This window comes from Mytilus californianus, unplaced genomic scaffold (assembly GCF_021869535.1).
Source record: "Mytilus californianus isolate M0D057914Y unplaced genomic scaffold, xbMytCali1.0.p SCAF_2, whole genome shotgun sequence".
Lineage (NCBI taxonomy): Eukaryota > Metazoa > Mollusca > Bivalvia > Mytilida > Mytilidae > Mytilus > Mytilus californianus.
The window spans coordinates 41,218,081-41,237,222 of NW_026262668.1; the positions used below are offsets into that span (position 1 = coordinate 41,218,081).

General features: G+C 32.5%; 1 protein-coding gene across 4 annotated transcripts in view; it reads left to right on the forward strand.

The window, feature by feature from the left end:
• Positions 1-19,142, forward strand: part of LOC127729843 (probable C-mannosyltransferase DPY19L1) — a 368,682-nt gene that overhangs the window by 228,603 nt on the left and 120,937 nt on the right. For all 4 annotated transcript variants that reach the window (XR_007994847.1, XR_007994848.1, XR_007994849.1 and 1 more), the window contains exon 14: positions 5,060-5,131. Coding sequence is in view for 1 of the 4 variants with exons in the window: in XM_052237762.1 (XP_052093722.1) it covers positions 5,060-5,131 (72 nt within the window). In the remaining 3 variants the exon portion in view is untranslated. The remainder of the gene's footprint in view (positions 1-5,059; positions 5,132-19,142) is intronic.

Below are 19,142 nucleotides of genomic sequence, written 5' to 3' on the forward strand. Positions count from 1 at the left end.
TGTTTGATTTCATCAAAAATTGAATTCTTGGGGTTCTTTGATATGCTGAATCTAACCATGTATTTAGATTTTGGATATTGGACCATAATAGGTGAATGTCCAATTTAAAATTTTTAAGTTCTTAGACCACATTCATTCTGTGTCAGAAACCTATGCTGTGTCAAATATTTAATCACAATCCAAATTCAGAGCTGTATCAAGCTTGAATGTTGTGTCCATACTTGTCCCAACTGTTCAGGGTTCGACCTCTGCGGTCGTATCAAGCTGCGCCCTGCGGAGCATTTTATTCTATGTTGTTTCAATCTGGATAAAATTCTGATCTATATTAACTCGCATGCTCGTATATATAAACTCATATGAGGATAACGAAATGAGAGATCTATGTTTTAATTAGATTGATGTTGTTTACAAGTATTTGTAAAATACATTGATGCTGTACAAAACCCTCATTTTGTAGATAATCTTTAACTTCATGTCAATTGTAGGCCAATATATGCTCAATAAGTCATAAGTGTGTAAGATGGAGGAATTAACCTGTTTCTAATTGTCATTTTGTTTTCATAACTTTGACAGACAACCCTCCCTCTTTTTAACCGTTTGCAGTATTTCTTATTTCTTTAAAGCAAAGATATACTCAGACTTGCAAATTCAATCCATTCTGTGTTAATATTACACCAGTTTTGGAACTAAGTACAATTTGATGTGCTTCCACACTCACCAAAAGAAATATATACCCAGAAAATCATTACGAGTACCTTCTATCAAAAGACAAAAAAAAATAACAATTTGGGAGGGCAACTTATAAATGTCAATATCCAAAAAACATCTCTAGAGATCACTTGTATCAAATCTTATGAAAAAATTCTGAATTTGGAAATTTTAGGTCAAGGTCACTGTTATTTAACAGCTGAATGGAAATTGTAAATGTGCACCCTATAAGTACAAATGTCAATCTAGAATCACATTTGGCAATAGAAATATCAAATTAGTCCTAAATATAAAAACTATATTAATAATCCTTTGAATTATTTGAATTTATTTTGCTATAAACGCACATATATGTGGTGGTGGCCAGCTGTTTAAACGTGACTCTGCGTTTTCCTTGAAATTTTAGCTTTGACCCAAATTTAAGAAAATTGTGACCACTGTAGACAAAGTCGACATCAATATTTCGATGAGGCTTGTTCTCCTCTTTCCAATGATATAAAATACAGCCGTGTGTTATTCCGTTAACCCAAATCAATCATATGCGTTGACTGGGCACCCTACTATATATATAGGAGCACATTGGCTATAGCTGATTTCTGATTATAGTTTGGGTTTATAAAATTCATTAATCAAACATAGTATGAATGAAACAGTTAAAGGGCATTGCTTTGTACAATGTATTGATATTTGACTAAGAATAGATATTTAACAAATACAATGAAGTTAAAATGAAAATATGAATTGAAGTTTTAAAGAATTTTCAGCAAATACTTCGCAATTGTGAATATTTGTAAGAAGTTGGTAGAGTATAAAAAAAATCCTCTAAATATTAAAATTCAACTGAAAAAAGTTTGTAACGAAGCGTTTTGACCTGAATTTTTCTTCCTCAATACCTGCATTTTAATATTCTGAGGTTGACAGGGCCAAAATAAAAAAATAGGTATGTTTCCTCATGCTCCCAATGAATGGAAAAAAGGCCGCATGCTCAAAATATTTGTTGGTCCTTTCTAAAAAAAAAAAAAATTCGTCTGACTGAACTCTGATTTCTGGAAATAGCAATTTGGATTCGACTTCCTATTTAATGTGTGTCAAAATGTACAAAGCATATCAATAACAGGATACAAACATGACAATTCACAGTAAAGGTGAACACAAAGCTTGATGAATCGCATCAACAGAAATAATTTTAATTTAATATTTGGTCTGCAGCTTGATAATGTTGAAGTTTAGTGAGTGAGCAATTATTACATCTGCCATGTTGCCACTTCCTGTTTGCCAATAGTTTGAAATTTTACAACACTAATTGTACATGGAATATTTTCTTCAAAATTTTCTCTGCTCTTATTGAAGGGAATGATTTAATATTTGGTTGCAGCTTGATAATTTTAAGTTAAAGTAAGTAAGCAATTTATATATGCCTTTTTATGGGATGTTTTATGGTATACCATTGTCTGTCCGTACGTCCATCTGTCTGTCTATCCCTCCGTCGTTAACATGTCGGACATTAACTCAAAAACACTTTAACCAATTTTTATGAAACTTTGGTGAATTGTTTATATCAATTGACGTAAGCTTCCTTTCAATTTTTATAAATTTTAGATTTTAAGTTTCCAAGTTATGGGATTTTATTCATAAAAAGAGGGATTTTCCAGTTTTCGGACAATAACTCAAAAATGCTTTGAGCAGCTTTTATGAAACTTTGATGACTGGTTTATATCTATTAAGATAAGCTCCCTTTTGTTTTTTATAAATTTCTGAGTTATGGAACTTTATTCTTTGAAAAAGCGACGGGTGTATCATGCGCTTCATGGCATTTTTGTCAAAGTTTTCTCTGAACATATTGAATGGAATCATTTGATATTTGGTCTGCAGCTTGATACTGTTGAGTTGTAGTGAGTTGGCAATTTTTACATCCACCATATAGCCACTTCCTGTTTGTCCATAGTTTGACATTTTACAACACTAATTGTACTAGGAAATTTTCATCAAAAGTTTTGTTGGCATCCTTGAAAGGGAATGATCAGTTATGCTCCAGTATACATATTACCTCATTCAATTTCATGTAGCAACGCAGGTTCAGACTGAGATTTGGTCTTATAGCTCCCTATGTATTTCACTTTCTTTGCGCAACTTTTTAGCTTTGAGTGTTTTCAGGGGTCCCGAAACTGTCATATTTGCCAGTCATGACCAAAACTGAAAGCTATTTGTTCTAAATGGCAGATTGGGATTTAGGTCAATTTTTTTTACAGAAATAATTTTGGTCATTTCATTGAGATTGGGTTTCTTTGTTTCTTAATTGCCATTTTGCACTTGTTTTTGTTTTGTAATCCTTTTCCGGTAATAAAACTGCTCCTCAAGTATAGTATGATAATCCTGATCGAGGGCTCTCCTATTAACCATATTAAAGCCTCCTGGAAAAATTGGCTTATGATTGCTTATCACTTTTTACCTGTTTTAATTCACACCTCAGTCATCACAAGCTCAGAACTAATATTATAAAGAAATCAAAATTCCATGACAGCTTTCTTCATTATTTAATTACTTTGCAGCAAAGACAATTGTCAATTCCGATTTAAAAATTAAAACTTGATTTAATTTTAAGTATAGTAATTTATCATGAATCAAACCTGTGCTTTATTTACTAGTAATACGCATGCGTGAAATTATTTTCACCAGATTAGACACTAAATCATAAATGCAAAGTGATTTCATACTAAATTATACAAGTTCAAATATTATAGATCTGTTATATTCAAATCTTTTAAAGATGATGAAATTAAAAATCTGGTGATTCTCTGTCAATTTGGTAAACAAAACAAATCCAGGAAATGAATCTGTAATCACTCAAACTTTAGTATTAACATGAAACTTCACCTTCAAAATCAAAAGAAGCATTGGGGATTCCTGAGAAATTTACTGATTTGAGTCATTAAAATAATTTTAATTTTAAACTCTTGCATTCCATAAATTGTTCTTCAACATTTTCAGAAAAAAGGAAAGAAAACTCATGAGGTAAATTTGAAGTAACAGTCAATACAAGTTCGTTGATGCCATGAATCTTGTGTGAATAATTTCAACAGTTCGAAAAAGGCCCCCAACTTTAAAGTCAGCTCAAAATGACCGAAACTGTGTGAAAAATTTCCGATCCTTGGTTTTCAATGAGGGTCAATAAGAATGTTTTATAAGCATGATAAGGCCACAACCTTAAAATTGAGTAGAATTCTATAACTGCTTTTTCATATTCTCTGATCTAGTATTATGAAAAAGAAAGTTCATTAAAAACCTTAGAATTTTGAACCGTCTGAAAATACATGTAGTACTAACATTGAACTTGGTTACATTGAAGCCATTATTAAACACTCTAGTGTATGACATTATTGTATGATGTTTCATAACTACTACAATATACACATGTACTATGATTAAACATATTTTGTGATCAAAACATATTTTATCGAGATTCCACCACATTTAGTGGTGCCGTGACCAGGATATGGATTCAAAGCTGTAGTCAGTTCATACTGGAAACAAAGGTGCTGTCACGAAGTTACTGTTAAAATTCAACCTGTTAAAATTTAACACCAATACAGAAGTTGACAAAGTGAAAGCTCTTGATGATGCTGTCACGCAGAAACAGAACATTTATTGATGACGTTCCACAACACCATACAATAAAGGGGTTAAAAATGCAGGATTGGAAGGGATCTGCTGAAAGAAACAGATTGTGCCACCTGGCGGCAAATCTGTAGTGACACATAGATCTCACTCTTGTCATTTTCATCCATATCACACTTTTGTTAATTGGCAACTCCTTGAAAATTGCTTGGTAGAATTCAACCAAACTTGCACAGACTCTTGAACATGACATGAAGTTGTGCAACTGCTATTTGAATTTTTGATGTGCGATTTTCCATTTCAAAACATGGATTTTTCTAACAACACATTTTACTTGAAAAACTCACAAATTTTGGCAAAAAACAGCATTATCTTACATTGTGTGTGTGTTTGTTATGCAGGAATCAAGTTTGACAATAAAACTCATAGATGATGTCAAAAATCAATGTATGTAAAAGACTTTTTCTGGTAATTGAAATGACTTGAATAAAATGACAAATGTATTGAAGCTAGTAAAGTTGGCATCTGGTAAAATGATATATAGACAATTTTGAAATAATATATATCAAAAAAATGCTTAAACTTCTTGTCATTCTAGCTTCCATCCAGCACATTCAATTTCCAGAAAATTGACCAATGAAGGTTGATATTTAGGGCTAATTTAAAAAGAGAGAAATTTCAAACATAATAAAACTAATTACTTATACTTGAACTTGAAATATATATCTATTTCCAGACTCCTGTGAAATTATCAAGGACTTTATTATTACCAACTGTGTTCATCGTTGTCTGTTCTGTTGTCTTTAAGGTAAGTCTGGGTCATGTCACTTAAAGGATTAATAGTTGCTATATGTAAACATATGGGTTCATGGTGTATTAGTCACTGAGACAGACACATATTAAAGAAATGATGAGTCAACATCTTAAATTATATTGTAGCAATAATGACAGCACCTTTGGCTGGTCTGGTAATAATATTGTAAAAGTTTAGGAGGGGGTGTGTAGTTTTACACAGTCATCTTCATTTGGGGATGATATATTGAATTGCAACACTAATTCAATATATAGTCACATATAATGAGAAGAAGATCCCTACCTCTCAGGTAACGGTCTAGACTGAAATAGAAACAGAAGGTGTTTCAGGCAATAACTACAAAATCTTATATGGGATTGCAATAAAATATGGAAGGTCCCAATTTAGCTCAACATGTCCAGGGTCAAGGTCACACCATCATATTCACATGTAATGGAGTCCAATTTGAGAACAATGGGGACATTACCATGGCTTAGGGTATTGTTAACTTGTTCACTAAGGTTCTTAAATGAATGTTTAGAATGATTGTTAGGTGTACAGCTTTATTTGATAGGTGCATTTGAGCTTGACCTCATTTCATTATGCAATAAGCAACATTAAGGTAGATCCGGTGTCTTCCACCACCTTGGATTGTAAAATAACAGAATACAAACGGTTGAGATCATTTATGAAGGATGCAAATTTTGAGAGAGGAATAGAATTCATTTGTAAGAATTTATACGACCAAAAAAATTAAAAAAATTTTGGTCATATATTGTTATGACGTTGGCGTCGTCGTCCGAAGACACATTGGTTTTCGCACTCTAACTTTAAGTGAATGGATCTCCATGAAATTTTACCATATGGTTCAATACCACAAAAGGAAGGTTGGGATTGATTTTGGGGGTTATGGTACCAACAGTTAAGGAAAAAGGGGCCAAAAATAAGCATTTTTGTAACTTCCAGACATAACTTGTGTGGTAGTGTATGGATCTCTCTGACATTGTACCACAAGGTTCCATATCACAAAGGGAATGCTGGGATTGATTTTGGGGGTAATTGACTCAAAATTTTAGGAATTAGGGGCCAAAAAAGGGGCAAAAAACAAGCATTTTTCTAGTTTCATGATAATAACTTGTGAGTAAGTGTATGGATCTTTCTGAAATTGAACTACAAGGTTCCATATCACAAAGGGAAAGCTGGAATTGAGTTTGGGGGTAAATGCCCAAAACGTTTAGGAATAAGGGGCCAAAAATAGCATTTTTCTAGTTTCCAGACAATAACTTGTGTTCAAGTGTATGGATCTCTCTGAATTGTACTGCAAGGTACCATACCACAAAGGGAAGGCTGGGATTGATTTTGGGGTTAATTGCTTCAAAATATTAGGAATTTGGGGCCAAAAAGGGGCAAAAAACAAGCATTTTTCTAGTTTCAGGGCAATAACTTGTGTGTAAGTGTATGGATCTTTCTGAAATTGGACTACAAGGTTCCATATCACAAAGGGAAAGCTGGGTTTGAGTTTGGGGGTAATTCCCCTAAACGCTTAGGAATTTGGGGCCAAAAAGGGGCCAAAAAACACATTTTTCTAGTTTCCAGACAATAACTTGTGTTCAAGTGTATGGATCTCTCTGAAATTGTACTGCAAGGTACCATACCACAAAGGGAAGGCTGGGATTGAGTTTGGGGGTGATGAATCATAAGGGGGTTCAAAAAATTTTGGGGGGGGGATTTTTTTTTTTTTTTCCTTTTTTTTTTTCTTTTAAAATTTTCCATTTTAAGTTGGTTATTTCTGATTTATATTTAAAAGCAAATAATAATGATATGGTAGGAGATACACACCAAACAGGATGTGTAAATTATTATATAATAAGTATTGTGCAATAGCAAGAAATTTTCAATTGCACAGTATTGCACAATAGCAAGAAATCTTCAATTGCACAGTATTGCGCAATAGCAAGAAATCTTCAATTGCACAGTATTGCGCAATAGCAAGAAATATCCAATAGCACAATATTGCGCAATAGCAAGAAATTGTCAATTGTACAGTATTGCGCAATAGCAAGAAATATTCAATTGCACAGTATTGTGCAAAAGAAGATACTTCGTATAAATTGCTTATTTCTTGACCAATTTCAATGGGGTTTTATTCTTGAATTCTTGGGGTTCTTTAATATGCTGAATCTAACCGTGTATTAAGTTTTTGGATTTTGGGCCCCGTTTTTAAATTGGTCTACATTAAAGTCCAAAGGGTCCAAAATTAAACTTAGTTTGATTTTAACAAAAATTGAATTCTTAGGGTTCTTTGATATGCTGAATCTAAACATGTATTTAGATTTTTTATTATGGGCCCAGTTTTCAAGTTGGTCCAAATCGGGGTCCAAAATTAAACTTTGTTTGATTTCAACAAAAATTGAATATATGGGGTTCTTTGATATGCTGAATCTAACCATGTATTTAGATTTTTGATTTTTGGGCCCCGTTATCAACTTTGTCCACATTGAGGTCAAAAGGGTCCAAAATTAAACTTTGGGGTTCTTTGATATGCCATGAATCTAACCATGTATTTAGATTTTGGATATTGGACCATAATAGGTGAATGTCCAATTTAAAATTTTTGTTCTTAGACCACATTCATTCTGTGTCAGAAACCTATGCTGTGTCAAATATTTAATCACAATCCAAATTCAGAGCTGTATCAAGCTTGAATGTTGTGTCCATACTTGCCCCAACTGTTCAGGGTTCGACCTCTGCGGTCGTATCAAGCAGCGCCCTGCGGAGCATTTTATTTATTTTAATGAAGAAAACTATTTGTTTTATCTTATTAATGACTGTTTTTACAAATACAGAATATTTTTATTTGATTCAATTTTTATTTTACCTTGCCCATGTGAGCTTTTGCCATCATTTGCTGTCTGTCATCGTCGTATACTTTTTCAAAGATCTTCTCTTCTTAAACTACTTAACCAATTTTAACCAAACTTCTGGTGAATGATCCTTATGGTATCTAGTATATAGTTTGTGTTTTTTTTTTATTCCAGTCAGTCAATCAACATGGCCGTCATGGCTGAAAGTAGAAGATAGGGGTAAAATGCAGTTTTTGGCTTATATCTCAAAAATTGACATGGGGTAAAATTTATCAACAGGTCAACCTATTAGTGAAGAAATTTTCAGACAAATCAGACAACATTATTTGGAGTTATTGCCAATGAAATATAATTTTTATGGAATTTTTGAAAATATTAAAGATCAGGAGAAAATTTTAAATAGCAAAAATGTTCATCAAAGTAAGATCTACAAATAAGTATTTTAAAGAACAGACTTTGTCACCGAATCCTTATTGGAGTTATTGCCTTGAAAGAAGTTAGTCTTCAATAGTAAATCCACGGTCAGCTAGTACCATATCACCTGGACTAATATATTGAAGAAAACCACATTTCTCAACTATTTCCCTGTCGCTAATAGATCCTTCATACAAATCTGATATATATACTATTGAACCATTTGGAGCAATAGCCACAAGACATTTATATGTATGGTGATTTTTATAAGAATAGAGATTGCCTTGCCTTTTAAAGTCTCTAGGCATCTGTACAAAAAATTCAGTGCAATCAATAGTACAACGAATATTCTTGAATGTTCTAAATACTCTTGGTAGATTATGCTTTAAGTGTTGTCTTTCTGGAAACATGTCTTCGCGTAAATCATTGAAATGACAATAAAGAAGTTGAATCCAGGTTGAGAATATTGTGCTGACAGTAGATGCAGCTATACCAAAAAATGTGCTAAAGTGTCTAAACTATATCCACGTCTTAGTCTTACTAAAGTCAAAAAGAATTCATCTTCTGGTTGAAGTTTCCTTGTACCTTTTCTAGAACTTTCCTTTGCTACTCCTTTACCATCCCAATAAGTCAAGTTGTATACACTATCACCAAGAAATTTGAAAAGAATCAAAAACTGCTCATATGTTAATCCAGTAAATAGTTTCATTTTTGCACCATCATTTTTTACTGCTTTTAAAGATAAGGATGTATCAACCTGAGCTTCTAAATTCATTAAATTTTCTTGTTCGCCCTTTGTTTTAATTTGATTTTTTAACAACATGTTTTCAATTTTAGCATTCAAAACCTCCTTCTCATAGACCGTTTGAATTTCTTTGTGGACTTTAGATGCAACATCTGTCTCAAGGCTTCCAAAACGGTCATATATTCCAGACATTTGTATAATGTCCGGTAAAAGCCCGGCTGGGCAAAGCACGAAACGGTCATCTACTTTTTAGATTTCAGGGCAATCTTAAGAGACGGTCATTTTAACATAATTCGCGATCTTTTTGACCCAACCTTTTGCCTTTAACAGCCACACATTTCCGGTCATAAAAGTGACATGATCATTAAGTACTATCAAAACAACCCCTACTTTAATACCTTCTCATTTTAATCAAGGCTAATTAGTTGTCGAACAGCTGAAATTTACCTGTTCAGGTGACAGGTAAACTATTCTGTACCGGACATTGATCGGTCTATTCAAAGTTATTTTCTTACATTTCACCTGTTTGCATCTAATTAATTTAGTCAGAAAGATTTAAATTATCAGAAATACATTTACAAATAAGATTTGATGAAAAAATTAAAGAGGTGAAAATGAAAAATCGGCATAACCATGTTGTTTGAACCAGAGACATGTCTCTGTTTGAACTAGTACATGTGTGCGCATGTGCGCAGGTGTGAAATTTAATTATGCATCCTAATTTCTTCAAAAAATGTTTAAATTGTCATTGATACCTTTATCTCACGTTTATTTCGATTATTTTCTTGAAGAAATAACGTAGAATGAGCTACTTACACTCATTCATGCTTTACAAACGTACACGGAATTTACGTATCCGTCTCTGGTCCATGTTTTACTATTGTCAAGATAACATCCGGTTTCAGATTTAAAAACGAAAGTAAAGTTTTTGACAACGTTATTTTGCACAAATAAAGAGTCTAAGGCAGATATAAGTACGCTGATGTTGCACACTTCGGATGATGCACTGCCAATTTAACAGTTTACGTCAGAACTTCGAATTGGAATCAAAGAAAGTTTAATATCGTTTTTTTTTAAATATCAATCATTGGGATGGCCAACTCGGCAACTGATTACCATAATTGCCTTATGTTTATTTAGTCTTAAGGGATTAAAATCGGGATAATATATAAAATGTTCGGCTGGCTAAAAATAATTTTGGAAGCCCTGATCTGTCTGTGTACATTTGGCATTGTCCATTGTCTGAAAAAAAATGTCACACTGTAAATTCATGACTGAAACCACAATATGTACAAAATATTAATCCAATTCTGGTTATTTTATTACTTTCATACTTGTGCAATAATTGTATAAATGTATATATATCTTCTGTAGTACAAACATGAAAAAAATTGTTGTATGATTAAAATGTTACATTATTCATACTAACTAAACATGCTAAATAGTGCATAAAATGCATATTTTTATTTTTATTCATATAGTATGAAAAATGTTCAATATATAAATGATTACCATGGCTACGTACAAAATGAATAACAAATATTATATCTTAAAACCACTGTGTTTCAATTATTTTACTTATTTTAAAGCTTTAGCGCACTAACTTACTGTCCAAGCGCACTGGTGAAATTGATATACAAAAGAAAGGGATAATTAGTTCTATGTAGGAAAATTATAGAAAAGTTTGTCAAAATATGGAAAATCAATGAAATTAGCATTTGAAGATCAAAGGAAACACCAAAATCACTTAAATAGGTGATAACTGAATTTATTAAATCACTGAAATAGGTGATAATGAAATCACTTGTTTAAGTAGTACCCCTGACGAATGGCTATGTTCATAATCATTACCTCAACATCTTGTTCTTCACATGAACTTGGCGTGTGAGACCCAGACATTTCTTTTCCAAGATCCAAAAGGCACTCAGCTGCAGATTGTACATCCCTTCTGCTTATTTTCACCACTTTCCTCCTTGGTGTAGGTGGTTTTCTTTTTCTTTCAAATCTTCTCATCTGAAAGTTTTAAGAAAAATGTGTAACAATTGCTAAAGCTGATAGGTCTTGTCAGTGGAATTAATTAATATACATTTTTTAAGCATCTGTATACATGTATGTACATCATGTATATCATATCATGACATGACATTACATACATGCACATGTACAGATGCATATATACATCTATATCATGTATATATTCAGGTATACAGGTATATTTTAAAATGTAAAAGTACAAGTACTAAAACCTACATGACCTATATATTCTATAAATTTATAAAACTATAAACTACCAAATTACAAGATTATCAAGATATTAAACAGAGCATTTATCAAAACATCAACTATAATATATAAACGACAAACGTTACTCGTTACTTTAGATTGTTTACGCTTATATATACTTATCTGTTCATCTGTATGTAACAAGACTGGGATTGGGTCAGGATTCTTTTCCGTCGGGCCTTTTCCGCCTACGAAATGTTTGCTACAGATATATGTAGATCTTTTTATTTTGGTACAGTTGAAATCCTCATCAGGGCGTCCACATGCTTTAATCCATTTTTCACAAGTTTGTCGTCGGGTCAATGGTTTAGGGAACGGTATGAAAAATACACCTTCCATGTTTTCACGATATCTTGAATCACTGTTACATGTGCCATAACAACAATGTTTATAACCTTCTGATTTACTTTTTTCTGATGAACTATCCATATTTAAGATTGAAGATAACAGTACACACAATGTGAAACATCAAATGAGAAGACGTTACCAGAGACATATATGTCTCTGACGTTACTAAGTTAAAAAAAATTGTGTCTAATCCATTTGTCCTTTTAAAAAAAATATATATTTAGAAAAAAAATCAAATGAGAAAAGCGATACGCGTGTCCTTTGTTTTAATTGCTACAATAACATCCAATTATCACCTTTAACTTTGTACACGCGTCAGACTATACAATTACACGCGCCAGAATATACAAGCACTGTAAATAGTGAACACCTGTTGAAAACTCAACAATGCTTTAATTACCTTTAATCTTCAGTCATGCATAATGATACATGATAAATATCGTTTAATGAGGCAATACACAAAATAAAATTATGTAAAATATTTACGTTTTAATTACGTTTTCCTCTTGTTTGATTTCAATGATTTCAGATTTGTATAGTAAATCTTACTATACCAATCCTTGGTTCATTGTTTCTCACAAATTATGTCTGCCGACAAAAATGCTCAAATAATGCATTTTGCATGCAGTCAGTTTATTATATATTAGACAAAGAGAGTGTTAAAAAAATTATAAGATAATATATATAATTGTTCTAAAACACAAGTAAAAATTAATATCATAATATGACAGGGAAAACGTAATATTTGCTGTAATACATATCACAAATAAAAGTAGCAATTTGATCTATGTGTAACATTTTTATATGTTAGGTCAAGCGTGTTATCTGATTGTATCAGGTTCGCATATCTGTATTTTCACACATAGCCATTTAATACAGTTGGAGATCATCAGAGATTATATTAATTAGGAGTTATATTTAGATTTCTTTGTTTGACTAGTGAGCCCTAATGATTTGCATATGGTGCCCTAGTAAATTTATGTAAGGAGCACGGAACACTAGGAGTCCGGATCACCGGAGCACCCGGATTTCCGGAGCACGGACTACACGGAGCCCGGTTGCCCTAGTAGTCTATATTTGTATACGGGCTTGTAGGAGTCATATAAAAGAGAGAAAAAGCGTGAGATAGGGGGGAGAGAGAATTTATAGTGAGGAGAGGACAGTTACGTTTGTAGAGTAGAGAGGAGAACCGTATTGTTGAGCCTGAAGTTAGATGTACATTTTGTTATACTTGTATAATGTGATTTTGATAATACAGTATTGAACTTTTATTCGACTTCGTGTTTATGTTCACTTACAAGACTTCGTTCAGACTGCACCAGGATCCATTTATTTATTTATGTGACCAGGATTCGCTTAATCACGCTACCAGTAGATTTCAAGGGTAACCCTGTTAAAGAGTATACTTGGCATTTGTCGTCCGTGTACGAGTGAAAGGCACGACCTGAAACTTATACACCCAACAACACAGCACAAACACACGGATACACACTTTGGTTCAAGTACCATACTATACTTTTTCGTCACATATGTTTCAAACATGTGTGATGCTTTACTACTATAGATATTGACTTTTTTATAAATTTATTTTTATTAATAGAATATTAAATTTCTTGTCGCTAAATTTGTTTTTTAGTCGTTAAATGGTGTTCTTGTCGCTTAATTCTTGTCGCTAAATTATTCTTCTTGTCGCTTCTTGACGCTTCTTGTCGCTAATTAGTGAGACCGACTTTAACAAATGATGTCATTCTAAAAATAACTTTAATTTATTAATAGTACGACCGATCTTTGCTATTTTCAAGTTTTTTTTCAGAAGCTATGATAGATAGAATCTTCAAACAGCAAAATTATTCAGCAAAGTAAGGCCAGGGATTTTGAATTTGTTGGTTTAAGGATTTTTTATATGTAAAAAAAAACAAACATTTGTAAATATGTATAGAATAATTATTTGTTTCAGCTTACTTACAATATTTTTTGGTATGCCTTTTGTCAGCATTTCTTAAATTTTGGTTCTAATTAACATGTTTTACTAAATCATTCGGGTGTGCAAATGGCGAACAGACAGTATATTGCAAATATCTCGATAAATATAAAAAGAAATTTTATTGGTTTTATTTGCATTTTTAAAACGATTTTTTTTAACTCTTAAGATTATTCAAGCATGTTTTATGCGTTTTAGTTCCTCTTTAAACATACAATACATGTCATCATCATTTAAGTTTTCCACTTTCAGTAAAACATGGCTTCAAGCAGGAAAACACCATACCTGTCAACTGACCCAGATCCTGCGGGTGTGACCCGAGATTTTCACAATTCTGAGGGGTCACCCGGAACACCCGCCGGGTGACCAAATAACCAGGGAATTCGGAAAATAACCCGTTTTCACCCGGATTCCTAAGCCTTCAGACTGATTAGATATAAACTGATTTCTTTAAAATACCGGCAAATTCGTAATTCTTCCTGGACAAGAAGTTCAACTAGCCGTGTAAACTCAGCTCAAGTGACCCATTTCAGTGCATGGCTTCACTTGACAGCTTTGGTGTCAAACACACTGTTAATTAACACCAATTACCTTAGCTTTAGGTCGTAAATAATCATGTGCAAGAATATGTCACATTTCCAAGCGAGATAACCCAATCTGTTTATATTGGACAGTAGATAATTAACGATAACTCTTAACTCCTTCCAATAGATGTCGTTGCATTTACTAATCTTGTTACATGTCTCTGATAAAAATTAATTAGCGTCTTCATGGGAGTTGTAAATTACGATACTTGAGTTAGTGGTCTTTTAAAGGACTATGATATTGAGACCAAAACCGCGTCGAGATTAAAAATCAATGTACGAAAGGGAAATTATTTTGAAAAATTAGGGCAAAAATCCATATTTTATGTTAATTGATCTTGAATGACATTTTTTAACAAACAGTCATAAAACCAGAGACATATATGTCTCTGATAAAATGTATCTCATGAGTTTTGATGTTCATATATCTTAAAAAAATACCATCTAGGAGGTTATATGACATCCTTGTTACCAAGAAATTTGATATTTTCATTTGTCCTTATGCAACAGAGCTGACGACGAAATTGGTACCGAACCGTGGCTTATTGCAGTTTAATCACCATTAGTAATGAAATTATATGACATAATATCAGCTGTGTTTTTTATAAACATATTAACACCAGCAAACACAAGTTTGTCCAGCTTTCACAACAATAGGCTATATATATTCATTCATTTCAGTACAATCATTCATTTATGCCTTGGACAAATAAGTTTGCTTTAAAATGATGCTATATATGTCTTTGAAGAAATAACTTACAAGCAAGATGTTTTTCATTTTTTAAATCTTTTATGTAAAAACGGCTAAACATATCTCAACCATCTTTAGTTAGGTAAGGCGTAGCAGACAAAAGGTTCAATAAATCAAATTTAGACAATTGGTGAAAATTAAAGATTTAAATTCTAAGACTAAATAATTGAAGAATAAGTCATTCAACAGTTAAAATATATTTTTATTGATATTGAAAAGTAGAGCTCTCTCTCTGATTGATAAGTGAAGATTTATCAATTGTAGTAACTAAAGACATCATCATGAAGCGAGTTAGGTCGCAAGCGCTTTTATAGTGGGTCTCCCTTTTTATGTGTGTTTAGGAGTAACTCTTATTTGAAAGTTTTCTTTCATATTTCAACTTATTTTCACTTATCTAAAATTTTCTAACTGCTATCAGTGTGATTTAATACTAACAGTATTATATCTGATGTCCCTCTGTCCTTATTTTCAACAGTGCAAGAAAGGTAGAAAATTTGCCTGAATTAAGTCACGGAAAAAAATTCACAGGACAATAAGGGACGACATCAAAAGTTCAATGTACTAGGATAAACAAACTTAATTCATATAGTTTTTTGACTGACCCCACCCCCTCTTAACTTAATGTTGGAAAAATTGATTGACCAATACAGATATATGTAAAATAATCAAAATTTGCCGCAATTTCAACCCCCCCCTTTCCATCCCCAAACTACCCCCCGCCCCCCCCCCCCCCACCCCACCCCACCCCACCCCACCCCCATACTATTTGAATTAAGTTTTTTTTATCCTACATTGATCTTTTGATGTCGTCCCTAAATCAAAGCTCATTTATGCGATTCATAGTTTGTCTAAAAAAGAGTGATTTGAAAGATTTTTTGCATTAGTTTTCGAGTTCTCAAATTTGTTTAAATAGTTCCACCACATTGATGTAATGTCATTACAGGATGATACTTCCACAACAATCGGTGCATACATTCATTACATGGACATATGTCACCAATTAACACTAGTTGTATTGTATCAGATTCAATTTAATAAAACAAACAGTGGCATCCTGTTGAGCATATATAAGACATCGTAATTGGAGATAGGAAAGACAATCAAGCGACAGGGTGCCTGCTGATAATAAAATTCTTTTGACAATATATCAATTTCGAACTTTTTTAATACACCACCTTTTCATTTTCTTTAAATATTATCGAAATACAAATGATGGAAAAATGTTTTACGGGTGAAAAAAAAAAAAATTGAACAGCGAATCATTTATTATTATTTAAATGTAAATGTATACTTTATCATTTATCATTAAATACTTTTCACCAAATATGAATAAAAAAATATCTTTATAGTCTCTATTATATGAAAGTATACGAACTATGAACTATCATGAACAAGAACCCTTAGTTACAGTAAAACTCCATTATGTCCTTTGAACAGATGAGTTATCCTGACGAATAGAATTTAATATAATTAAATATAATTTTATTTTGTATTCAATATTTATCGTTTCTATTAACACTTTGAATTTGAACTTATTATGTATCATTTCATTTATTTAAGAATAACCGGAATTTATTTTACTTGTATAACAATATGATCTGGCTAATGCATGTTGTTTTCGTATATTACATTTGTGTTTGTTATTTTTTTTCAAAGACAACTTTTCAAAACGCTGGAGACCTAAGAATTTCTTAATTTAAACTGACTTTTCTGACATCAAAATATAGCTTATTGACAGGAGTATTCAACAGTATGTGTTAATAGTATTTCCTCCGCATATTAAGTGTGCTTCAATTTTTTTAGTTACTGCTGTCTCGTTTATTTTGAGGTAATTCATCGATATTTACTGATGTGAGTAAGGGAATTTAGATAATGAAATTTCAAAAAATCGGAGACCTAACAATGAGATAAGATAAACTGGATTTTTTGATACCACCAGAAAGGTAAATCTATGTAGAATTCGGTCGTATGTGTTAATAAGAATTCAGACAATTAATAAAAATAATATGAAGAATTAATGAAGGGTACCCATTTATTTTCCCATTACTTTCTATGTTAATCGAACATCATTAAAAACATTGCACCCCGGGTGTCGCTGATAAGGGTAATCGGCCATTAGTGTCCTTCATTCTTGGGTATGTTGTGTATTTCAAAGTTGTTTTAAAAACAATTTGAGTTACTTCCCCTTTTTTGTCAATTCACTCGTCCGATTGAAAGACTAGGATATCGGTTTCATCCTTGGGCAGGCAATCCCGCTTTTGAAATGGACAAACATTTTTTTTCAATCTATGAAACAAGAAAATTCCAAATTGTCTGTGGATATCTGTTTCTTTTAACTTTATTTTCGTTTAACGTCTTTCATGTTTTTATACACAACACATTTTTAAGAAAACTTTTATTATATAACATACTTAATCTAAACAGCATAATCCAAATTAGATACCATTTCATAACAATATACATTTCTATAACTAAAAATGTAACATTATTGGCTTTCTTGGGGCTACTCATTCAATTTTAAACCTAATAAAATACATGTAAATTTAAAATGCCTAATGGTAAAATTATGTGAATACTTGTACAAAAAAGTTTAACATAAATACATAACAATGCTGGGGAGATCCCTGCAGCAAACTTAAAACTGTATGAAATGTCACCTGGGGAGATCCCGGCAGGTGTGAGTACTTGACCTAAGAAAATTACCGACCTGGGGAGATCCCAGCAGGAATTAACTTAATACCTTAAAATACATAATTGTTCCTGGGGAGATCCTGGCAGGAATTAACTTAATAAATTAAAATACCTAATTGTTCCTGGGGAGATCCCGGCTGGAATTACCTTAAATATTAAAATACATAATTATTCCTGGGGAGATCCAGGCAGGAATTAACCTATCTGATGTATTATTGAATTGGGGGAGTATAAATAAGGGGAATTATAAAGGCCAAATTGAATGAATGAGTGAAAGCCCCCAAAAAATAATGCCTTATAAAAATATAAATTGTTTATATGAAAACTATAACAAAGACTCAAAATGAAACATTTTTTTTTATGATCTTTACAAATAACCTTCATATATCAGTCCTGATGTATCTTATACAATATTCTGAGGACCATCACTCAAGAGTGACCACAAAACTTGCTTACGTTATAACCAAGGCGTATTTAAAGTTGTCCAAAATAATTAATAAAAGCCTTGCATCAAAGTCACTTCAAAGAATAGAGGAGAAAGTTATACGGCTCCCATTTCTAAATGGTACTTTTAGTACTTATTCATTGTCACAACTGGTTCAAAACTGTTCTCATTAATTGTTATACTCACTCCTGTTCTAAAAGGATTAGTCTTTGGTGTACTTAGTTTCAACACAAAAAGTAAAGGTACTACACTGGTATCAACATCACTGATTATTAAGTAATTTAGATTGCATCCCTAATTCGACAAGTGAATTTTTTACATTGAAGGAAACCAAAGAAAAATGTTAAAATGCACAATGCAACATTATCTATGAAAAGTGAGAAAACTCCTGTAGATAACATGTTGCACAAACGCTGTAATATGTCTGATGTAAATGGTAGCCTGTTCATAGAAACATAAGTTGCGATTTCTTGATTCCACGCAAAATATAAGGTAATCGCTCAATTACCTTATATATTGCGTGGAATCATTGTTGACCTGGGAAGTCCCAGCAGGCCTACATTACTACGGGGAGATCCCAGCGGAGTAAAAATAATACATTAAAATACATAAATGTTCCTGGGAAAATCCCTGCAGCTAACTTATACTGTATGAAATGTTCACCTGGGGAGATCCCAGCAGGTATAAAGCTATATAGAATAAAGAGAATAACTGACCTGGGGAGATCCCAGCAGGCCTAAGAGACTCTGGGGAGATCTAAGCGGATTAAAATTAACACATTAAAATACATAATTATTACTTATACTGTATTAAATGTTCACCTGGAGAGATCCGGTCAGGTGAAGAGCAATATAGAAAAGAGAGAATAAACGACCTGGGGAGATCCCGGCAGGCCTACGAAACTCCGGGGAGATCCCAGC